Below are 24,438 nucleotides of genomic sequence, written 5' to 3' on the forward strand. Positions count from 1 at the left end.
GACTATGAGTGGTTGCCACTTGCTTTGGGACCCTTATCTTCTCTTTGCAGTTCCCCAGATCATCTTAATCACTCCCATGACTTTAAGGACCCTCTATAGTACAGGCTGTATCAACAACTTACAAATCTGCTGCTTATCCAGACTTGTCTCAGCTCCATAGTGCAGAAAGCAACTGCTCCCTGGATATTCTACAAGTAGCACAAATGCACCCTTTACGTTTAAAGCTTATATTTTGCAGTGTTCCTCATGACAGTGAAAGGCCTTATCCACTCCGTGGCCTAGATCAGGAATCTGGAAGTTGTCCTTGACTTTTCATTCCTCTTCATTTCCAATTAATCACCAAGCCCTATTAAATAACTCCTACTTATATTTTCTCCATCCTCACTGACACTGGCTTAGTTCAGACTTACCAACTCCTCTCTGAGCTCTGTGCTTCCGTTGTCCCTCTTGCAGCCCAAATCATCTTGCTTAAATGCAAACTAGATCACATTCAAATCTGCTCCAAAGTCTGCAGTCTCAGCATGATCCCATATCCAATAGTTTCTTAGCACAGCACCCCAGGACTTAAGATCTGGTCCATGTCCACTGGTTCAACCCCATCTTCCCCACTCCCCACTCTCTCCACTGTAGCATTAATGACCTACTTGCAGTTCCCAAGCTTGCATGCCTTTATGCCTGCTGTTCTCTGCTTGTCTATCTGACAAGCCCTCCTCAGCCTCAGGTCTCAGAACAGAGACTTTTCTCGACTTATTCAGCCAGGCTGAGGGACTCTCAGGCTCCAGCCACACGTTGTTCAGACCCCCATAGGAGCAATTGTTTCTACCTTTAGAAGCCTTGTATGTTTCCCCTCTAGATTTTAAGCTGTTTGAGGGCAGGGTATGTATTTTCATATTTTTCAGGTTTCAGGGAATCCATGCTAAGAATGACTTTTCAGTACATCCAATAAGAGAATGTTCCTCTATGTCTACACATAGCCAATCATAAGTAGGCACTTAGGACATGCTCAGAGAATGCTTGTGGGTGGAGAAAAGTCTGCGGAGAGTGTGGGCCCAGGGCTGGTCTGGATCCAACCTGACAGCTTTGGCTCAGGCCCGGTGAAGCAGTGGGTGCTCTGCTCATCTCCTGCTGGACTCGGGCCCTTTCCCATCTCACTTGGCAACAACTTGCTGACATGAGGGGCAGCACTTCCTTAGTACAGTTCACCGGGACCCCACTAGGCTTGGTCACATCAACGTGGAGTTTGTAACTGCTTTAGCAATGAAGGTGGCCTGAGAAGTAGGATGGCCAGCATGAAGTCTTGGCTCTGGCACTTAGCAGCTATAACAACTTGAGCAAACCACCTACTCATGCCTAAGTTTCTTAAACTGTAAATTCAGGATAATGTCTGCTTCATAGGCTTCTTAGGCCAGCTGAATAACAGTGCTTATTAGCAGGGCTTGTGTTCAGTAAATGGTGGTTGTGAGCTGCTGGGACCTGGGAAAGGGAAGGGGCAGGACAGACGACACAGGAGCCATCCTGTCTTCAATGAACATTTATTGAGTGTCCACATGTGCACAGCTTTGAACTTGGCGATCACAGAACGCACTTGGGGTAGAAGGGGGGGGCAAGGAATCAGGTGTGTGGGGGGTCCCCCTGGGTTCCTAAGAATGGTAGTCCCTGCTGGAGTCGCCAGTCGCGTCTCTCTGCAGAGGAGTCGTAAGCAGGGGTGGGATTTAAAGCCAGGCACCACGATGGCAATGGTGTGCAATCACTAGGGAAACATGCGGTTTCTGGGGAAGTGTCCCTCCTGTTCCTGGCTCCAGCCAGGCCAGATGACACCAGGGGGACAGAAATCAGATGCTCAGGTGTCCCAGCAGGGATAAGGACAGGCAAAATAAATAACCCCCAACCCTTGAAATCACTCTGCTGCAACACGACACAAAAGCTTAGAGACCAGGGCCCAAGGGCTTCTGGGTCCCCTCAATGAGGCTCAGGTGGAAGATTCCACTCCACCCCAGGCCCTCTGCCCTAGGTTTTCCTGGATGGATGTGGCATTTCAAACCCTGGGTCACTGAAGTTGATAGGAAGAACTGCGATGTTAATGGCCTGAGCCTGCTCTCTGCTCAATAGGGCCAAGGACAAGAATCAAATGGCCAATTTAAAGGACATGGACCTGGGAGGCCAGAAGGGCACCACAGCCTAGGGGAGCCCATACCCTGGCCGGCAGGGCATATGGGCTGAAGCAGCCAGCTCCTGCCAGCCTTGTCCCACCCTAAGGCCTCCCTCCTGTGGGGAAGCCAGACATTGGGCACAATGACACCTAGTGCCCCCCTCCCTGGGGGCTACTCCAATCCCCGGCGGGGACAGCCACGTTCATTTCCAAGACAATCCCTGTCCCTGAGCTGCCCCAGGGGGCAGGACGCAGTTCCTTACACTTGAAGGGTGGGCACCACGCCCTTGCCCTTGAAAAAGCCAGAAAGCTGGGGTGTTTGGGGGGGAGTTTGGGGAGGGGAATCCAGTTTGGGGGCTTCAGGGAAGATGCCTCCACCCTCTTTCCCTCACTGCCCACCCCTGGGTTTCTCCCCAGTGGAAAACCCTTCAGGGCTCAGACAGGCATTGTTCCAGGGCGGCCATACGGTAGTGGCTGGCTGTCTCCTCACCGGCCTGCAGCCTCATGGCCTCCCGGCACAGCCGATTGGCCCGTGCCAACTCCACCAGGACACCCTGATAGGCAGCAACCATCTCAGGCTTGACGGAGTTGGGGCTGACACTGCCTAGCAACTGGAGCAGCTCCTGTGGCCAGCGGGAGCGCAGGGCAGCGGGGGCCAGCCAGGGCAGCAGTGGCACGCAGCCTGTGAAGGCCTGCATGCCCAGGAACCAGAGCTCCTGCAGATCGGCCCATATGCCCTCATAGTCAGGGGACAGGGCCAGCACTGCCTGGTCTGAGCCCGGTGTGGCCCGCGCCACGTGGGATTGTGACAGAAAGAGGATGGCAGCCGCAAAGAAACCTCTGGACGCTGGTGTTCCCTGAAGAGCTGGAAGGCAAGAAGGAAGTGGGGGACGTGAACCAGATGAGCCAGCTCCTTTGCCAGACCCTTACTTTGCCATCCTGTGTGGGCACTCAGGGAGTGAAGCATAGCCTGGAATGAGCCTTCCTGGGTTCTAACCCTGCCTTTGATTTTACTGTGACCTTGGGTAATTCACTTTTCTGGGTCTTGTTTCTTCACTTGTAAAGTAAGGCCTATAAGATGGCTATAACTTTAGACATTTATTGTGAAAATTAAATGTAATAACCTTGGTGCACTCAACCTCATGGTCAGACCTTCCTACGGTCTGAGTAGTGATAGGAGTCCTGCTGGGCCTAGGACTAGCTCAACAGGCTGAGGAAGTTGCACCAATTTGATTCTTGGGCCAGAAGAGGGCGCCAGAGGGGATCGGGAGCTGATGACCTAGCTTTGCTTAACTGCTGGGCTGGGGGTCACCCCTGCACTGCAGACTCTCTCCCAGAGGCTGTTAGTCTAACCTGGTGGCATCTGTGGGTGAACCAGCACTGGGGCTCTACTCAGGGTCTGTGTGATGCTGCTTGGGACTGAGAGAGTTTGGGGGCTAGAGAGCAGGGCGGGGCTCTTCTTCCTGCTGTTGGGTACTCCCCTGGGATCCTTATAGGGAACAGAGGCAGCTGAGGGTACAGACTCAGTACACCCCGTTCCCAGGCATCTGCTCAGCTCCTCCAACCTGACAGATGGGTCACAGGGAACAGGCAGGGACAGAGGGACCCAAGCAGACACCCACGGCCAAAGTGGGAGACAACAAATGGGGACAGCCCCCATCTCCCCTCACATAGCCAGAGTAAAGCAGGGCTGGGGAGAGGGTATGTGCAGAAGAGCATTAAGCACTGAAGCCTGTCACAAGGGAGATGAGGTGTCAAGCAGAGAAAAACCTCAATGGAGAGAAGTCAGGTTTCTGACTCAAGGCTGGGGGTGGCTCCACCTTGAAAACACTGGATTCAGATTCCTTGGGCTGCTGGATTTTCTGAGTAGGCCTCTACTTACACCCACCAGACCTTGCCTTAAAAGTCTTCAGAAGGAAGAGAATGTTATCGTTTTCGATGGGTAGGGTGGGGTGGGGGATGAAGACATACTTCAAAGAGTTCCTTTGGATTGGAAAATTCTGTAAAACCATTTTCTGAAAATGGTGACATACCCAGTGGCCAACAGGTCCGCCTGGGCTGTCTGTCCCCATCCATTAGAACTGGGTCCTCAGGACTTACCTGGAGAGGTGCTAAGGAGCCGGGCCATGAGGAGGCCCAGGGTGGCCACATTGGCAGCTAGAAGCAGCCTCCCCTGCTGCTGCACGAGTGCAGGTAGCGATGTCATCAGGGTGTTCATAAGAGATGTGAAGCAGGCATCTCGCCTGGGAAGAAAGGGAGGTAAAGATGAGAGGATGTTGTGTGTATATGTGTGGGGGGGGTTGGGGGTTGGGGGGTGTTGATAGAGCCAGACCAAACCCTGGATAAACCTGGGATCGTGGGCTCCCAGCTTCACCACGCCAGGATTTGGCAAGAAATTAGGCAGCAGGGTGGAGTTAATTTGGGCTCCATTCATGGCATCTGGGGAGCAGAGACTGGGTTATGAGTGGAATTTGCAGACATGCCCAAAGGGTTCCAGAGATGCCACATCCTTGTGTGGGGTGATTCTGTCTATTCTGAGATCCTTTCATGCTAATTCTAACAGGAACCCATGGGCACAGGGAACAAAGTAGGAGAAGGAGATTTGGGGCAAGTTTGAGTAGTCCCCCCGCTGCTTCCTCCAACCTCTTGCCCAGCCTCACTTGATCAACCCTGGTGCAGTGACCACGAGGTTGAGGAAGATGTGGCAGCAGGTCTGCAGGCCGATCTCCACGCTGTCGGGCAGCACTGAGGTGTCATGGCCAGGGGATGTGAGTTCCCACTGCTGCAGGAAATACTTGCACAGAAGTGAGGGTGCCCCCTCCTTGATCAGGATCTCCCGGGGCCCATCTTCAACTGTCAGGTGGCACCAGCCGGGCAGAAGGAGCCTGGGGGTATGGAAGGGACAGATGTGTGAGGAGGGGGGAGAGATTCCCTTTTCGGGGGTACCCCACCTAAAAGAAATGGAAGTAGGGGAGGACACATTCTCATAGGTGCCACAGAAAAAGTACAAGCTTTGGAGATGCACAGGCCTGGGCTCAGACTTGGGCTCTGCCACATGGTGTTGAGTACGGGCAAGGGATTTTTAATCTCCTTGAGCCTTTTTCTCATCCTGAAAATGTGGATGAGTCTTATGTCACAGATTGGCTGTGTGTACCTAATGAGATCGTTCTGATAAAGGGTACAGATAAATGTCTGCCATGATATTCAATAAGCATGAGTTCTCTCCTTATAGAGAAATCTGGGGTTGACAAGTGAGACCTGGCAGCCCAGGAGTCCTGTGGGAACAAGCTCTCTCAAACATACAGAAACCCTCAAGGCAATCTCATGCCCCAATCAGGAAGTCTGGCACAGCCCAGTTTTGGGGAGAGTAGTATTACACTTTTCTTTAAAACATCTTGGCTGGACAGACTGTAACTACAAACTCACCGGAGAGCATCCCCTGGCCAGGTGGACCCTGGGGTGGTGGGGGAGATAGCCAGGGTGGCCACCTGCTGAGAGAGGTCATTGGCTTCCTCAGCCTCCTCATAGAGGGTCTTGGCATAGCGAACGAGGAAGGGCAGCAGTTGGCAGACTTCCTTGCGCAGGGATGAGGTCTCCTCGGCCAACCAGGCACCCAGGATCCGAACCGAAGCAAACACAAAGGGCTCCTTCTGCTTCTCTGGCCCCACCTGTTGCCATAGGACCCCTTGAGATGGAGCAGGACCAGAGTCCCTCCCCTGCCTGGACAGCATGCCAGCCAGCTTTGGAATAACACAACTAGAAGGGAATTCTGGCTTGGGAGCTCTTCAAAGGCAGGCCCTCAAGGCACGTCTGCTGAGCCAACTGGACTTCAGATGTCATGCCCTTGTACTTGCTGGGACTAGCATTCCCCCGTCCTGCCACCTCTAAAGTATCTCAGGGCTAGAAGGAAACTCGGAGGTCCGGAGCTAAGTAAACATTCCCTCTACAGCAGCTCTGACCTGGGAGGAGTTACCTGAACCTCGACAGAGAGCAGGAACCAGGCAGCCCTGCTCCCTTTCCCTGTGGGGTTTCCTATGTGCACATGTGTAAAACAATGTTATAGACTGAGCAGAATAGACGGCTTCGACTTTGTGTGCGTGCGTGCGTGTGTGTCCTGGGGGGAGGGTTGCGAGTGGGAGGTTACTGTGTTGTGTGCACGCGCATGTGTACTGTGATGTGAGTGCACATATGGTGTGTGGTATGGTGCTTGTGTGGAGGCACAGGGAGGGAAGGAGGGAGGCTCGGTCACACATTACTCCTGGGAGTGCTACAGGATCAGCCCTTGGTAAGAGCATCTTCACTGTCTCCCCATTACATGAAGGTGCAGGAGTTTTACTTCCTCCTTTCCCTTGCCTACTGGCTCCCCACACAGTGGATTCCCTTTGTGGATCACTGCACCCTCACCTGCAGCAGATAGTGGATGACAGCTCCAATGGCCTCCTTCATGATGCTCACAAGCTGCACCTTCTGTGGCTCCTTAAGCAGTGACTGCTCACAGCGAGTGCATTCCTGGATCCCCAACTCCATGAGGGCATAGCAGGCAGTCACCACATCTTCTTTTACCTCTGTGCCTGACTCCTCCAGTGCCAGCCGTACCTCCACGCACGCCAGATTCACCAGCAGGGCCAGAAACTTGCTCCCGGAGCTGCCCGCCGGGATCCAATCGGAGCCACAGGCGTGCGCCAGGCGGGCTGCCAGCTTTAGTGCGGGGTTGCGCTGCCAGGAGCTCAGCTTGCTGCCGAGGATGCGTGCCAGCCCGGCCTGCAGATCCCGGAGGCATTCAGAGGGCACGGTTGTCGGGGGCAGAAAGAGAGGCAGCAGCTGGCAGAGCTCAAACTTGCTGGCATCTTCAGCTTTCTGGAAATCTTCACTGAGGCCCCGCAACACGGCCAGCAGGTCAGGCTCTGCCTCCTTCCAGCACTGTGTCTCAGCAGCAGCCAGCAGCCCCACCAGAAGTGCCAGGGCCTGGTCAAAGCCATAGCCATGCCCCAGGTATGCCTGACACAGGGCAGACACGGTGCCACCAGCAATGAGGTGCCGGGGCCCACGGGGTGTACCTGCCACAGCCGTCAGGCATTGGTAGGTATCATCAATCATGGACCTGCGGGCAGCATCATCAGGGTCCCCCCGGGCTGTGAGGAAGGTGCTAAGGATAGGGATCTTGTTCAGGACCTGGGTATGGGCAGCCAGTTCAGGGTCACTGCAGAAGCAGGCCAGCAGGGCCACGCCCAGGGCTCGAAGAACGTGGTCAGGGCAGCCATCTGGCGCCTCCTTGGTGGTCAGGAGACGATTGGGGAAGGTGAAGCCCACGGCATCAAAGATCCGCCGCCGAGTTTTGGCATCGATGTCACCTGCTTTTACTGCCTTGGTCACCTGAAGGGGAGTATGTGCTATCAGCAGGATGAAAGAGGTGGCAATGACTGTCCCTTGCACACTGGGGCATTGATTAGGTTAAGTAACAGGACTCCCTCTGGGGTCAGGAGCCTCATCTAGCTCCTTCCTTCTCCCTGGAGATAGACAGGTATGGCCTCTAGGATCCTCATCTATCATTAACTCCGTGGAAGGGAGATCCAGGCCTCCACGACTACTCATTTTGCCATTTCATCACCTGATCAGTTGGGAAGTTCTTCCTGATGTCTAATCTAGATACCCGCAACTTGAGTTGGAAGGGGCTTAGAACTCTGTGTTTAAAATCCTCCAAGGATTTAGAGTCCCATCCTAATTGCTCCCTCCAGAGAAGTCTCTGATCCATTCCTGGCACCTTCTCAGGGGAAATGGCTCCTGTGCCTCGCCACTCTGCCTGTCAAAACATTTCCCCTTATATTTCACCTAAACACCTCCTCTGCTGCAGTGTGAGCCCTTGACTCCAGAGCCTTCTCCCTGTTGCCATGGCAAACAAGCAGCGGGCTGTACTCCCTCCTCCCTTCACCCCCCACACATCAACCCCCCTTCCTAGCACTGCAGCTTCTGCTCTGCTGTCCCCAGCTTGGGTTCCTCCAATAGAGTTAAGCCCAGAGCCAGTTCCCTTACCCTCATCCTACCTACTGCAATCCTGGCCATCCCCTGGGACCCCTTCCCGGTCACTTGCAGTCCTGCTATTCTTTCCACCCCCAGAACAATCATCCCCAGCACTCAAGTACTCTGCACTAGTTACTACCTGCTGCTGTTACCCTATCAGTCAGCTCCCATCTGCTCTGGGACACCTCAGAGAGCAGACCCAGGCAGCTCCTAGGGCCACAAGCATTATTCACCCCCATTCTCCCCTTTACCCCTTTACTCAGTCCAAAGAGGCATCTTGGGCCTACTTTGGTGACTCCAGGGTTGCCAGCACCACTGAAATATCCTTGGGGACTTGTTGACCCCATTCCTAGGGGGGCCCAACCACCCAGCCCTTCCCTCCTCCCAATTTTCAGCCAGCTCCTTACTAGCAGCAGGGCTGCAAACTGCTCGCTGTCATTCTTGGCCTCACGGAGGGCTCCTAGGTAGCGCTCCAGGGTGGGGTTTCGGCCCTCTGCCTGATTCAGAGCTGGCTCACAATCCGAGGCCATGATGCCCGTCTTGCCCAACTGTGAACACAAGAGGGACTGAGCATCCCTCTGCAGAGGAGGGGCAGGCATGGGGGTGGGAGTGGAAGATGGAAGGAGGGATTAGCACAGAAGGAGGGGAGGACCAGGAGGGATGGGCTCCTCAGGACTGACCTCCCTTTAAGGGGCTGGACCTTCAAATCTTTAGGGATGAAGGGACCCTGGTCCAAGGTCACCTCCAGAAAGTGAGAATGAAAGGACCATGCACCCTGCTGCTCAGTTGGACAGCTCTCCTCACCAACCTACTAGGGGTTGGAGGGGGCTGGCCCCACTATTCAGCTGTCCCCTGGCACCAGAAGCCTAGTTTTATCTCCCACCACTAAGGCACACAGGGAGGGAGTGGTGAGGACAGACAAGCAGGAATGGAGACATACAAGGGTGAAGTTCGATTATCCGCACTCAGGCTGACAAGAGGGAAAAGGGCATCCTAGGTTTCCTTTCCCCTCCTTTCTTCAGAAGAGGCAGGACACAAGCCTCAGCTGAAGTGAGGGCACAGGGCGCAGGGCAGCGAAGGCTTGGAGGCTCCTTTGGGGACCCCACCCCTCCAGCCAGGGCTCTCAGTCGCCCCCGCAGGCTCCTTCCCTCCTCTCCTTTCCCTCCCTCGAGCAGAAGCTGCAGCAGCAGCAGCAGCAGCAGCGGCAGAAGAAGAAGGAGCAGCAGAATTACCGCTTGCTCTTCCTCTCCTCACCCTCCCCGCCCCACTACCAGTCTGTGGATGCCGGCAGGGGCTGGAGATGCAAGAAAGGGTCCTGGGTAGCTCCCAAGACAACGGAGAATCCAAAAGCCGGATAATCGAAGAGGGGCTGCTGAGATGGGGAGATGAGAAGGGGAGGAAGGTTCCTGGCGGTCACCACCTGTCCCGCCGCAGCCAGGTCACAACACGACATTGATGAAGTCACGACAGGGCAGCGATGAGATCACACTTCACGATGGCGCGGTGATGTCACGGAGAGATCACGGCAAAATCACGACATGGGACAGCCCTCAAAGATGACAGGGCAAATTAAAAAAATATATAGCTATATATTAAAAAGAGCTGTGACAAAATGGAGTCTCGACAGGGCACGATGATGTCGCGATATGGCGCGATGGAGTCACGATAGGGTCTCCGGGGTGTGTCGGCGTCGATCAGCGCCGGCTCGGAGAGGCTCCGGCTGGGATGTAGGGGAGGGCCTGAAGGGGGCTGAGCTCACCAGGCTGCGGCCCGGAGCGGCGAGGTCTTCTCCGAGCGCGATGCTCCGGGAGCCTGGGGCCGCTGCTCACGCCGCGTTGCCCACTCGGGGCTCCAGGCTGCTGCAGCTCCACCCCCACCCCCGCAGCGCTCTCGACCAATCCGCGGCGGCTTCACTCCAAGTTCTGGCCAATAGCACGGAGGGGCGCTAAGCCGTAGGAGGTGCTGCCGTTGCCGCCATCTTGCTTGTGGGTATTGCCCGAACCTAGGGCCCCGGGCTCGTGCAGGGCAGGCGAAGGTGCAGACTGCCTCTGGAGAGCGGGAGGCGACAGCCTGGAGGCTCAGGTTTCTTTGCCCGTAGGTAGTCCTACCTTCCAGCCCTTCCCCTCCTTCCCCTCGGTCTCGTGGCTGGAATTGAGTTCCGGGGGGTAGGGCAGGAGGGCTTGCTTAGCATGAAGAGTGTGTTTCCGGGTTGAGCCCCGGAGGTGGGAGGAGGCGGCGTTTCCGGCCGCCGTCGCTGTCCAGGGAGGCTGAGGCGAGAGGGAGCTGCCGGGTGGGAAGCCCGCCCTACCTTCTCCCTCTTCCTCCTCCTCTGGGTGAGGGGAGCGGAGGTTGGGGCCCCGACCCCATGGACCAGGAGGAGGCGGAAGCACCCGATAGCGGGGGCCCCGCTGTGTGTCCCTGAGCCCCGGTAGGTGGCCCGAGGCGGCTGGCTGCCTGGCCGAGGACCACGAGCTCAGGGGAGGGGCAAGCGGAACGGGCTATTTCTGGGGCTGAGCTGGCCGGGTGTTGGGACCCGGAGGTGAAGCTTCTGTCCCGGCTAGCGCAAGCCAGCTGCTTCTGGCTTTACAGGTGCGGAGGTCGAGTCACAGGCTGCACTGCTCTTCTTTCAGGCCGGGGCCTGATCCTGCAGTTCCCTCCAGCCCCTGACGGACAGACCGGCTCCGGGCGCCGTTGTCTTACCTCCCTCGACTTCTGCAGCTTCGCCCTTCGCTGCTGTCTCTGGTGTTTCGTGTTTCCACCAAGATGGAAAGTTGATGCAGATTAAGGAGGGCGGGGCTGAGCACGACGTGTACATTACTATGCGAAATCAGCCTAACCCAGGACTTGGAAAATTGTGCCCCACCGAGGGGTCCTGTGGTGGCCGCAGGGAGCACAAAGGTGAAATGAAGGAAGTCAAAAGAGAGAACTTCAGGCAGCATTCCAGGAAAGCTTTGCCTTCTCTCACCTTGTGGTTGTGCCCGGCGACAATAGATGCAGTAGGTGAATAGCATTAGCTGACTCTAATTGTGCTTTATGTGATTAACAGACTGGAAGCTAGGAACAAATTGGAAAGATGACTACCCCCCCCCCCCGCCCCCCAAACAATCTGTTCGTTTTTCCAGCTATTTGGAAAACAATGTCTGCAAATATAAGCAAAGCTATTTATTCATGACAGTCTGTTCTGTAACTTTCCCAAATATCTGAGACTTTTATTTTTTAAAAAGGGAGCTTTATTGTTGATTACATACACCAGGTGATTAGGCTGTTTCAGACTTGCTCCGTCGTTGTTCAAGCATATCTTATCGCTGTGTACATAAGTGGAGTTCCACGTATGTAGCTGACAGACTGAACTATGATACATTCCCCATCAACCTGAAGTATTAACTAAACATTACCCCCTGCTGTGTCTGAACAGCTGCTGCAACAGAGAGTGCTTTTATTTCGCGTGTACTTGTAACGCCCCAAATGCCAGAACTGTTGCAAGCTTTTCTAGATTTTCATTTGTCAAGTATTGTGGGCGTGTGTGTTCTCTCCTTAGGCTGTTACCTTTGATTCTATAACCAACCATTTGGATTTTGGTGATGTGTTGTTCCTGCCCTGGTCAGCAAGCCTTTGCCTGGATCCTAGCAGTGATTTGTGCCCTTGGGCAATTGTAGGTTTCATAGGAATGACTGGTTGGGAGTTCACAGGGAAATAGCTCTCTCTTGTATGGTTTGTAAGACACTGTACTTCTAATCAGCTTGCTAATCCAATGGTGTTTATTACTCCTGTTTTTAAAACCTATTCATTTCTTTAATGCTTCTATCGCCCACCTGTCACACTGTTGATGGCAGGTGTTGAATAACCTTGAGTTTAAAAGCCTTTTGTGGTAGACAGAAATGTGTTGGGTAAGATATATACACATTCTCTCTCTCTCTCTCTCTCTCTCTCTCACACACACACACACACACACACACACACACACACACCCCTCATCCATTACATCTTGGAGGCTAGAGAAGTTGCTGGATAGATTTCTAATTTAGGCTCCATTTATTAATCTCTTGAGCATTCTCTGGCCCACACACCTTTCTGCTCCCTCTTTTCCCTAATGTACAACTACAAAACAACTAGGAATAGGAATAGATGGAAATGAATGAGAAAAATGAAGGCCTTTAGATGCTTTAAGCCTTAGTAAAAGCCTTTTTTTGGGCTGTATCTCAGTTTTGCAGCTGTGTGTTTGTCTATTTCCTGGTGTTAGTGTTGATATCCAACCCATGCAATGCCAATCTCCCTGTATGTTGGCTGGTGGTGGGGGTTGTCAGTCTGTGCCATTTTCCAGATGTGGATGACAGGTGCACATTTAGGACAGAAGATTTTTGAATTGCTTCTTTAGAACTTGATCGACTCTCATAATGATGCCAAGATTTATATAATTATATGATGTAGAGAAGTTGTGTAAGAAGGAAGAAACTGATGGAAAATCATTTCCTTTGGAAGGGACCTAAATAGCCCCTAGATTCTGGAGTAGCCAGTATAATGTCTGGCACATAATAGGGGCTGGGTAAATATTTGTTGAATATATATATGGATTCAAGTCAGGAATTGCAAATTATTCTAGGGGTCAGGGAGGTGACATTGAAGTATAAATTGGATAAATTTTAAAGATAATAGTCGTGGGGGCAGTAGCAAACTGGAGAGTAAATGCCCTGCCTAAAGACAATCACATGAAATTTAAAAACACAGCTACATAAAATCATCAGGTCCAACCTCTTTTCATGAATAAGAAAGTGTTTGGTCAAAGTCACAAAGCTGTTAGGCAGAGCTGGAACTGAAGCTCACATCTTTTTTTCAGGCTGGTACTCGTTCTATTCTTCCAGGTAGACGATTTACTCTTAGACTAGAAAATAATGGAACATAAGGCGTTTCGGTTTTACAGTGGATTCATTTCACATTCCTTGCATGTTTTTATCCTGATAATTATAGGCTTTGTCAAAGCTCAGGTGTAAAATTTATGGGCAGAGATGAGCAGTGAAAGACAAACTTGAAATTTTTTTCCCTCTAATTTATCATGTTCTCTGTCTAGCATGCCATATTTCTAGGAATCAGTTATTAATTACTTGGCATTATTATTTATTTTCTTTCTTTTAGTGGACTGGTTCTGCCTATCTGGAAGGCAATGGAGAAGAGGCTGGGAGTCAAGCCAAGTTCTGCTTCCTGGACTTTATCAGGACCTTGTAGGCAGACATCTGTGAAGTGGTTGAGAAGCCTGTACCTGTTTTATACTTGCCTCTGCTTCAGTGCGCTGTGGTTGTCAACAGGTACTGCTTTCTTTATAGATTTAAGATTTAAAAGGAGCATTTTGTGTGAGTCCTTCAGTACATTTTAAAGACTAGTAGGAGGCAGCCCTGGCCAGTTTGGCTCAGTGGTTGAGCGTTGGCCTGCGGACCAGAGAGACCCGGGTTCGGTTCCTGCTAGGGGCACATACCACAAAAAAATAATAACAAATAAAAAAAATAAAGACTTTGGATACTTAAATAAAATAAAGACTAGTAGGAGGCAGAAAAGCAGTGTGCTAATTGATAGAAACAGCCTATTGGTGGACACTTAGTTGGAATTATTTGTTTTGTTTTGGAACTGAAAATTAAATTGGATTCTTTCTCATATGGGAGAATTGGCATGCTCATTTTGAGATTTGCTGAAGGTGTAATAAAAAGAGAAAGGTATTAAAGTTGGATAGACCTGGCAGTTGGACCTGGAACTGGATATTTCCCCTTAAAACTTTGAGCAAATTACCTGTTGCCTGTAAGGAAGGATAGACCTACCTCATAGCTTGACTTGAGAGATAACATAATTAAATAGTATAGTACAGCACTGTGAACGTAGGTCCTTAGTAAATGATACTTTGCTTTCTTTCCTTTCCTAAAAGAATCAACATTACAGGGAGAATGTATTCCTTGCTTTTTTCATAGAAAGGGGTCATGGTGATAGATTTCTAAACTGTGTTTTCCTCCTAGAGATTATTTCACCAGGCTAGAGCCTCTTGCCAGAAAAGAGTGCCAAGAATGCTAGATTTCAAAGAATACAACCCACCCCCCCCTTCCCACTTTTAGTTCTTTGGTTAACATTGTTTCTTTCAGAGTATGAAATGTGAGAAAGTAGCAATTTGAGAAAGACTTCTGAGTATGCTGCCATCCTGGGCAGTGACCAAAAGGCTTCTGTAGTAGAGATCACTGTCAGATAACTAATCAGACTTTTGCTCCTATAATTACAAAGGTTTCTGTTGCTTTCCTAAAGGAATTGGTGATCATGATCTTGAGACTCAAGTAATTATTGTATTTAGCAATTTCAGTAACATCAGCTTTGGGGGTTTTTGTTGTCTTGCAGTGGTGGTCATGATTGCATAATTATAGCAGTGCAAATTGCAGTTGACAGCTGACCTCAATGTTTTTTACCCAGATGATGCTTTGCTGGGACAGCTATTTCAGGCTACCATTTTATGTAAGATCATTTGAATTAAATAAGTTACTGATTTAGCATCATCAGAATGGGAAAACCGCATCTTTTGAAATGCACCCACAGCATACTATACTCCTGGTTATAAACATTACATATCTTGCCCCTGCCGGTTTGGCTCAGCATTTAGGCGTCGGCCTGCAGACCTGAGGGTCCTGGGTTCAGTTCCCATTAAGGACATGTACCTTGATTGCAGTTTATCCGTGGCTCCGGTTGGGGTTGTGTGGGTGGCAACCACTCGATGTTTCTCTCTCTCCCTCCCTCCCTCTCTCCCTCCCACTCTATCTGAAGATAAATGCAAAAATGTCCTTGGGTGAGGATAAAAAACAAACAAAAAAAATTACATATCTTATTTAATCCTCAGGATAAATCTAAAACTGATAGTTTTATTTTCATTTTATGGATAAGGAAATTAAGGTTCAGAGGGGCAAAATGATTTGACCAGGTTCACATAGCAAGAACATGGTAGAGCCAGGATTCTAAACCCAGGTTTGTCCACACTAAAGCTTAAGTGGCTTGTTATTTGTGGGATTCCAAGTACAGGGGAGGAAGAAGCATTGCCAAGTTTTCCTGTATTTTTCAGTCTTAATTAAACATAGCACTATGGGCTCATTGGGCTAGTCTTAGTATTCCTTGAGCTTGGTACTTAAAAACAGCATCCTAGTGAGCAGATTGAGTATAGAAGTGCAAAGTTGGTATTGTTAGGAGTGGTTCTGGTGGAGATTACATTGTACCACTCCCGTTTTAGGAATCTTTGGAGCTTTTACTATGGAAGAACCAAGAACCAGGTGTATTCAAACTGAGGGAGTATGCAAGCAACACATGACAGATTAGTTATATATTTTAATTTATTAGATCTCTTTCTCATCAAATTTTTAAGAAACACAATATTCTAATAGAAAAAAAATGAATAAAGGACATAAACAGAGTACCATAAATAAGAAATTCAAATGATTTATAAACATTTTAAAAAATGTTTATTCTTATTATTAACCAAAGAACTACAGATTAAGAAATCTTTTTTTTTTTTTTTTTTTTAGTTCTCACCTGAGGATATTTTTCCTTTTTTTTAAATTTTCAGATAGCGTGGGAGCCAGCGGGGGTGGGGAGAGAAACATCGAGGTGAGAGAGACACATTGATCTGTCGCCTTCCTCACAACCTCACCAGGGTCAGGGGCTGAACCATAACCAAGGTATGTGCCCTTGACCAGAATTGAACTCACTACTCTTTGGTCTGTGGGCCGATGCTCCAACTACTGAGCCAAACCAGCCAGGGCAAGAAATCCTTTTTAATTCATCATATTGATGAAAATTAATGTAGAAATATCTAGTGCTGCCAAGGGGTAATGTGATTGCCCTCATATTGTGCTGGGGAATTGGAACAGAAAGTTTTTTGGCATAAATATCAGGATCTTCAAAAAGTTGATGTTCTTTGACTTAGTAATTCCCCTTTTAGGAATTTGCCTCAAGAGCGCCTTTAGAGGGAGGGCATTCATCAACACTCACTCTGTGTTGCAAAACTGTGTTGCAAAACATTACTACAACTTCCCTACAATTGAGGGTGGTGATTGTTGGGCAGTTGTATTATCTGGCAACAGGAATGTAAGAACAAGGCACAGAAGTGTGAAACATCCTGGTATATAGCAGAAACTCTATAAGCAGTTTAGTGTTGCCGGAATATAGAGTAAAGCTGGAATGGCAGCTTCTGAAGAGGTAGATGGTGGCCAGGTCATGAAGGATCTTGTATGCCATGCAAAGAAGCTTTGATTTTAATCTTTTTAAGTAGGTGGTATACAACTTTTATTAATTATGCTCTCTAATCCATTAAAAAAGTTGAGGATGTAACCCAATATATGTTTATTCATACATTATAACAAGTACCGTTGTACTAATAATATCTTACGTATATAAGAGTTGCCAAAAACCAAAATTTTAAGGGATCAACTAAAAAACCTATAAATAGTGCTAATATTTTCTTATCATACCCCAGTGATTTGTCTTGTGCATCTCTTGTAAGCAAGCACTCTACCTTGGAGAACATTGCCTTAGAGAATTGGCAGCTTTTGAAAATTTTAAGCAGAAGAATAATACTGGTAAATTTCTAGATCGTTTTGCTGGGCTATAGAAGAATGATAATAGTGGGAATGGGAGTAAGATGAAAAGGGGAGGAATGTCAGGGCAAGAGTAGGATATCTATTAGGAAGTGAATGAAATAGTCCAGGCTAAAATTGATGTGATTGTTTTCAAGGAATCTCTCACTGAAGAGAGTAATTTCACTCAATATGAAGTTGTGCTAAATAGATGGGTAGAATTTAGGAGTTCTGTAGTAAGAGATTAGAGGAGGTTATTATTTTTTTATTTAGATTATTTAGATTATATTTAGATAATTCCACAGTGTTTTTTTAGCCCTCTCCCCAAAAGAATCCCTGTACTAATTAGCTGTGCTTCCTATTCCTCCCTCCTCCTAGCTTCTGGAAACCACTAATCTATTTTCTGACTCTGGATTTTCTATTCTTCTGGACATATCCTATAAATGAACTCATAGTATATGCTCTTTTGTGTCTGGCTTCTTTCACTTAGCATGATATTTTCAAGGTTCATTCATGTTGTAGCATGTATCAGTACTTCATCCCTTTTCATGGCCAAATAATGGTATGGATATACCAAATTTTGTTTATAGACATAGGAGTGGAATTGTTGGATCATATGGGAACTCTTTACCCTTTTGTTTTCTACAGTATCTGCACCATTTTACATTTATACCAGCAATGTATGAGGGTTCCAGTTTCTCCATGTCCTCAGTAACACTTGTTATTGTCTGTCTTTTTTACTATAGTAGAGGAGGTTATTGAAGTTTAGAAAAATCAGGGAGGAAATGTTCTTTATGGAGGAAATGGAACTTGGCTTACACATAATACATATCCAGTTTGCAGATAGACAGACAGACACAGTAAGAAACAAGGACTGGTAAACAATCAGATGGGTACAAATCATTCATTTGTTCATTTTTTAAAAATGGTATATTCATTTGCCCTGGCCGGTTTGGCTCAGCAGTTAGAGCGTCGGCCTGTGGTCCAGAGAGACCCTGGTTTGGTTCCCGCTAAGGGGCACGTACTTCGGTTGCAGTTTGTCCCCGGCCCTGGAAGGGTCGTGTGGGTGGCAGCCACTCGATGTGTCCCTTTCATGTTGATGTTTTTTTCTCTCTCTCTTTCTCTCTCTCCCTCCCACTCTATCTGAACAAAAAATGGAAAAATGTCCTTGCATGAGGATAGAAAAAAAATGATATATTCATTCAATAAATATTTATAAACCAGGTGTGTTTTTGTGTGAGGAATCTCTAGCCAGGTCCCTGACTTAGTCTTCTCAGCCAGTGAAGCTTTTTCTGAGAGAGGAGACCACATATGCTGTCCCCATTCTCCCACTGCTGTCCTCCTCTAAATCTAGTGAGATTTGGCTTCTGATCAAACCTTGGCTTTTGCCAAGGTAACCAGTTACCTTCCTAGTTAGAGACGTTTAGTTTTTACCTTACTTAATTAACATCTGTCATTGGGCACCTTTGCATAATTCTTTCTTGAGACCCTTTCCTCAGTTACCTTAAGTTACACCAGACTTTACTTTGTTCTCCTTCCAGCCAATGCATTATGCTTCCCTTAAAAAAAAAAAAGTTTTTATTGATTTGATTAGAGAAAAAGGAAGGGAGAGAGAGATAAAAACATCCATGTGAGAGAGAAACTTTGATCAGCTACCTGCACGCCTTCTACTCGGGGTTAAGTCCACAACCTGGGCATGTGCCCTGACCAGGAATGGAACCGGGACCTCTCAGTCCATGGGATGATGCTCAATCCACTGAGCTACACTGGCTGGGAAAGTTTTCTAATTATTTTCCCCTCATTTCTTTCTTAACTTGTCCCTTAAATGTTTTGTTCTTCGGGGTTCTGTTTCTACCCTTTTTTGTTTCACTCTTGTGTGCTGTCTCTGGGCAATTTCATTTCCCCCCATAATTGTAACCTGTGTATCCACTACTCCCATATCTATAAGTGTTCATTCACTACTCTCTGGGTTACAAACCACATAGCTACCTCTGTGTTACATATCTCTAACTGGATGTCTCACAGCTACCTCCAACTTAATATATCAAAACTGAACCCATAATCTTTTACCCTTCTTCCTCCTCTTTTATCCCATGCAACTGAAAAGACCACCTCCACTCATATTCTGAGATAGAAATCCCTGAGTCATTCTATATTCCTTTCTCTCCTCCACATTCAAGTCACTGTTCATGGAGTGCCATCTCACGTTTCCAGGCATGGTGCTCCATTCCTCTGCGTCTGCTGTTATCATTCTGCCTGATGTACTCTGATTCAGGTAAACATAAGCTCCTTTGTAATGCTTTTCCTGAGTCCCCTGATTTGAACTTGTTCTTTAATGTTCTGATATAGTGTCTATACATCTCTCTATTATTATACCACATTATTCTGTGGGGTTTTAGGCTTTGTGAAGAGAGGTTCTGAGTAGGTCTTGCTCTAGAATGTGAAGCCTTTCTGGTTGCTGATCTACAGTGTTAATGTGATTTCTTTGCTCTGGCAGAGCTGGAATTCCAAAATCCTCCTACCTCCTTCCCCCAGCACTGCTTGACCTCTGGTGATTCTGTTTCCCTCTCAACCCTGTAATATCAACTCTCTAATAAGCCTCAGGTGGTCTTGCCCTGTGCCTTTATATCCCACCCCTCAGCCAGGCAGGGGACCCTCCCAGTGGGTTTCTGTGGCCCTGCCCCCTCTTTTCACAACTCCTTCTTTTTCAGTGTTTTATCACTCAGATTCTAGCCAAACTCAGATCTCTGCTTCTTGGGCTCAGTGAGGACCTCTGTTTGGGTTCCAGCTTTCTGTGCACTGGTTGGGAAGTTGTCTCTAATAGAGAACTGGGCAGTTGTAGGGCTCACTTCAGGTTTCCCGTCTTTCAGGGGTTATAGCCTTGCACTGCTAAAAACAGTTGTCTTATCTCCTAAAAACAATTGTCTTCTATATTCTGTCTAGTTTTATAGTTATTTATGGTAGATGATGAGTCTGGTACCAGTTTTTCCATCATGGCTGGGAGCAGAAGTCTACTATGATTACTTGCTATCTGTCTGTTTCATGAAACTGTCTTACTCATAGTTACATACCTAGCATCTGGCACATAGTAGATAACAGTAAAAGTTTGTTGGGTTAGCCTAAAGATAATGCTGGAAATAGCACCACGTTGGAATATACATGCTAAGGAGAATCATTCTTTCCTACTGTGGTTTTCTTTTTTTTTTTTTTATCATCACCCAAGGACATTTTTCCATTTTTTGTTCAGATAGAGTGGGAGGGAGAGAGAGGAAGAGAGAGAGAGAGAAACATCGACGTGAAAGGGACAAATGGAGTGGCTGCCACCTGCACGACCAACCAGGGCCGGGGACAAACTGCAACTGAGTTATGTGCCCTTAGTGGGAACCGAACCCAGGTCTCTCTGGATCACAGGCTGACACTCTGACCACTGAGCAAAACTGGCCAGGGCCCTACTGTGGTTTTCAATCTCAGACCATTAATGGGCACTTCACTTCCCAGGAGGGAATAATATTTGGAAGAAAATTTTTGCTCTTTTTTTGGTTTGTTTTTATTAATCCTCCCCTGAGGATACTTTTCTATTGATTTTAGATAGGGAGGAAGGGGGAGAGAGAGAGACATCAATTGGCTGCCTCCTGCAGGACCCCAACCAGTGCTAGGGATCAAACTTGCCACCCAGGTATGTGCCCTTGACCCAGAATTGAATCCAGGAGACTTCAGTCTGCAGGTGACACTCTAACTGCTGAACCAAACTGACCAGGGCAGTTTTTGCTCTTTTTTTCTATCTTTTCTCTGGCTATCTTCATGAATGGAAGACTGGTTTTTCTGATTAGTGAGAATGGAAAAGAATCCTGTTGTATGGAATCTTCAGGATTTGCATGTGTTCTCTCCCTGCCATATTCTAAATGGTAGGACAGCCTGCCTTTGTCCCATTGGGTAAACTTCATTCTGTATAGGAAAGTATTAGAAAGTCCATTGTAATTGGACTTCTAAGCTCTGTTCTTCGGTCATGTTATTGCTTCTTGTAATGATGATATTTTGATCTCTATCTACCTCTAACTGCCATGTTTTATTTTTTAATTTGTCCCAAACTCAGGGTGGGAGAGATTAATTATCACCCTCAAACCCCACAGAGACTGCAGATAGGACCAAGACAGCTCCTGGTTTGGCAAGAAGTCTTTTCTCCACTAATTCTCTTTTTGATCTCATAACTCTTTGTATTTGCTCCTAATAGACAGAGGGCACCTGAACTCACTTTCCTCCTTTTTTCCTACCCTTTGGTTGTACTTTGAGGATTGTAGCCCGTGTTGTACCAGTCAGACCAAGTGATATCTTTTTTTCTTTAAGAGCATAATATATTTTAAACATGCATCAGTATTATCTTCAGGAGAAAAGCATTTTCAGGAGACTGTTTAGGTGGCATTGTATCCCTGCTTTTCTTGTATCTGCTGGGCACCTAATTTAAGGTGGATGACTAATGGAATATATCTCATAGCAATGAGCCTTCAGGAGGAAGTTTCTCCTGCCAAACTGTCCTACATTCTTAACTACATTGCAGTACAGGGAGGTAATAAATTATTAATCCTAAATCTGTCTCCTTAGATTGTAGGATAATGACTTGAGTACATGGCAGCTGGGGGAAGGTAGAGTGTTCTGGTTATTAGCACAAACCATGCAAGCTTTTTGATTCTAAAATTCAGCTAGCATTGTGCAACTCTGTGGTATCTTGTTATATCACAATTTAATTGAGTTAAGTAAGACCAGTCAGAATCCTATACAGGTAGCCTCTCTCCCAATGAAGTGAAGTAACTAAATACTTTTTAGTAAAAGATAATCATCTTAAGTCCTTCTCTCTATCTTGGAAAACTATAATATTGGTGGGTTCCTTTTTCCCTTTTAGAAACATGCAAACACAAACATTTCCTAACAAAGTGAAGAGGGATAAGAAAATGGCATAATTGGGCAGTAAATCCAATTCAACTTAAAAACGTTCTTAAGTTAACTTTCCTCAGGAAGTCCTCAAAGGAGAAAATAATAAGATAGTGGAGTTTATAAAAACAAAATAACAATTGCAGGGCCAAAGCAAAGCCTTTTGGCTTATTTTGGAGATTGTATAAAAATCTTACTAATTGGAACAGTTTCCACTTCAAGGCATTATGTGGAATTGACAGGAACATGACCAAGAACTACATGTGTGGTTAGTGTTTGGACATTTTTTTTCCTCAGGTGAGTAGTATTGAAGAAATTGGGTCAAAATGCATAGCTCTTGGTTTAGGGGCCTGCATTTTGAACTTAACTTTCTGGTCCTTTATCCTTAAAAAAAGTCAGCCCATATAGTTAAGATCCTGTAAACACTTTTGGTTCCAGACAGTACTGGATAAGTATTAGAGAGAAGAATTGGTCTTGATCACCTACCTATTCATCAACTGAGCAAGAGGCAGAAGGCAGAGTGGCCAAGAGCATGGAGCATGCACTCAGGAGTCAGTTTCAAGCCCAAATCTGAGTCCTGGTTCTATTATATACTGGTTAGTGTTTCTGAGACCCAGCTTTCATCAGGTTCCTCATCTACAAAATAGGAATGACAGTGCCTCTCAGGGGATTGTTGTGAGGATTAAATAAAATGTTCATGCATAATGCTTAACCTACTTCCAGGTGCATAAATAACAATTCAGGAAATGTTAGCAGTAGTCATTATAATATAACATAAAATCCTGTTTTGTTAAACTCTTGTCTAATTCCAAGATGACCAAGTGGACAGCAGGTTTGTGGTCTCTGCTGGCTTCTTTAAACCTCTGTCAAGCGGGATCTCAGTTCCTACATTTGTTTGTTATTGTTAATCCTCACCTGAAGATATTTGTTTCATTGCTTTAATTTTTCAAGAGCATGGAGGGGAGGGATGGAGTGGGAAGAGAGAGAGAAGAATCGAAGTGAGAGAGACACTGATTGGTTGCCTCCCGCACGCTCTGGGAATCAAATGTGCAACCCAGGTACATGTTCTTGACCTGGAATCGAACCTGAGACCCTTTGCTCTGCAAGCTAATGTGCTAACCACTGGGCACACCAGCCAGGGCAATCCCTACCTTTTTTAAGTGTAATATAGGTGACCTGGCCTTTCTACATTGTCAGGAAAAGTAGATCTCTATTCATATAGCTTTATAAGCCTGAAGTTGGTTGAAGCCTATGACAGGGTGAGCTGTATTGTGCATTTTCCATAATTGTAACATGCCACTAAGGAGCATGACTGGCTGCTTGTTTCTCCTTCAGCCAAGGATACTTTTCCTTTGGAAGAAGACTCTTCTTAGTGCCACGACACCACCTGGCCCTCTGCCCAAGTTTATTTGCTGCAACAGTGGTGATATGCCTATGCTTGGCAAGGGCTTGTGCTAGGCTAGGTTATCCCTGTCTTTTGGTCAGAACAGTGTTTTGACTGGAGCTGAATCAATAAAGTAGCTTGCAGAGTTAGTCCCTTCCTTCCTTCAAAATGTATCTATTGGGTGCTTACAGTCCTAGGCTTTAGAAATGCATTGGTCATTGAGAATGACATGGTCTCTGCCCTCATGGAGCTGGCAGTCTTGATTCCTTTGTCATACATAGAGAACAGAAATTCTCTTTGAGAGGGTAGATGTTACTGGTATCAAGATTTCCTCCAGGGGATGGAGGGGAGGGTGTCAATGGGGAAAAAAGGAGAAACGTCTGTAACAAAAATAAATTAATTAAAAAAAAAAAGATTTTTCTCCTAAGAGATTGAGGCCTTCCTAGAGTCCTGAGGTAATTCAATGACAGAGACCCATTCTTCCTTCCAGAATCCTAGGAATGTAGATGACTAGGCAATTTGATGTCTCAGGCTGGTCTCAATAGAATAACCTGTTAGGTAAAGCCCCTGTCCACAGTATAGTATGTCTCCAGCTTTCCTTTCAATCCAGCCCATTCTTTCCACCACTAATAACCCACATTCCTGAATAAGCATTGAGGATGGTTATCTGAAGATCTGGAAAAAGTGTTACAGCTGCAGTCTTTACCCCCATTGTGGAAATATGTGTCCTCTGTTGATTTCTTTTTCTAAAAAAAATTTTTATTAATTTATTTTTGTTCCAGATGTTTCTCCTTTTTCCCCTCATTGATACCCTCCTCCCCACCCTCCATCCCCCACCCTGTCCCCAGCTTTGTTGTCTATGTCCATTGGTTATGCATACATGCATATAAGTTTTGTGTTTATCTCTTCCCTCTCCTCCCCACTCCTTCTGAGGTTTGTCAGTCTGTACCCTACTTTTATGTCTCTGGGTCTATTTTGTTCATCAGTTTGTTTTGTTCATTATATTCCACAAATAAGTGAGATCATGTGATATTTGTCTTTCTCTGCTTGGCTTATTTTGCTTAGGATAATACTCTCCAGGCCCCTCCATGTCATCTCAAAGGATAAGAGATCTTTCTTTCTTACAGCTGCATAGTATTCCATTGCATATATGTATCACAGCTTTTTTATCCACTCATCTACTGATGGACACTTGGGCTATTTCCAGATCTTAGCTACTGTAAATAGTGCTGCTATGAACATAGGGGTACATATATTCTTTCTGATTGGTGTTTCAGGTTTCTTAGGGTATATTCCCTGGGATCACTGGGTCAAATGGCAGTTCAATTTTTAACTTTTTGAGGTAACACCATAGTGTTTTCCATAGTGGCTGCACC

General features: G+C 47.1%; 2 protein-coding genes across 10 annotated transcripts in view; one reads left to right on the forward strand and one right to left on the reverse strand.

Moving 5' to 3' along the window:
• Positions 1-1,520: 1,520 nt before the first annotated feature.
• On the reverse strand, positions 1,521-10,903 carry NCDN (neurochondrin). 4 transcript variants are annotated; one of them, XM_036255190.1, is made up of 8 exons: positions 9,927-10,178; positions 9,588-9,716; positions 8,575-8,715; positions 6,554-7,522; positions 5,576-5,817; positions 4,810-5,034; positions 4,250-4,392; positions 1,521-3,014 (listed from the first exon to the last, which is right to left on the reverse strand). In XM_036255190.1, exons 2-8 carry the CDS (start codon positions 9,618-9,620, stop codon positions 2,578-2,580), a joined length of 2,190 nt encoding a protein of 729 aa, XP_036111083.1. In that variant the 5' UTR covers positions 9,621-9,716; positions 9,927-10,178; the 3' UTR covers positions 1,521-2,577. The 4 variants fall into 4 exon arrangements, with proteins under 4 accessions (XP_036111083.1, XP_036111085.1, XP_036111084.1 ...); XM_036255192.1 differs by lacking the exons at positions 9,588-9,716; positions 9,927-10,178 and adding an exon at positions 10,868-10,903; XM_036255191.1 differs by having other exon boundaries at positions 9,400-10,178.
• KIAA0319L (KIAA0319 like) overlaps positions 10,237-24,438 on the forward strand; it is a 104,608-nt gene continuing 90,406 nt past the window's right edge. Inside the window, exons 1-2 of one of the 6 annotated variants that reach the window (XM_036255184.1) lie at positions 10,237-10,261; positions 13,298-13,467. In XM_036255184.1, the coding sequence (XP_036111077.1) occupies positions 13,326-13,467 (142 nt within the window). In that variant the 5' untranslated portion in view covers positions 10,237-10,261; positions 13,298-13,325. Of the gene's footprint in view, positions 10,262-10,425; positions 10,596-11,794; positions 11,820-13,297; positions 13,468-24,438 lie in introns of those variants that run through there. The other 5 variants (XM_036255185.1, XM_036255182.1, XM_036255181.1 and 2 more) reach the window with 5 other exon arrangements.

Source organism: Molossus molossus, unplaced genomic scaffold (assembly GCF_014108415.1).
Source record: "Molossus molossus isolate mMolMol1 unplaced genomic scaffold, mMolMol1.p scaffold_m16_p_12, whole genome shotgun sequence".
Taxonomy (NCBI): Eukaryota; Metazoa; Chordata; class Mammalia; order Chiroptera; family Molossidae; genus Molossus; species Molossus molossus.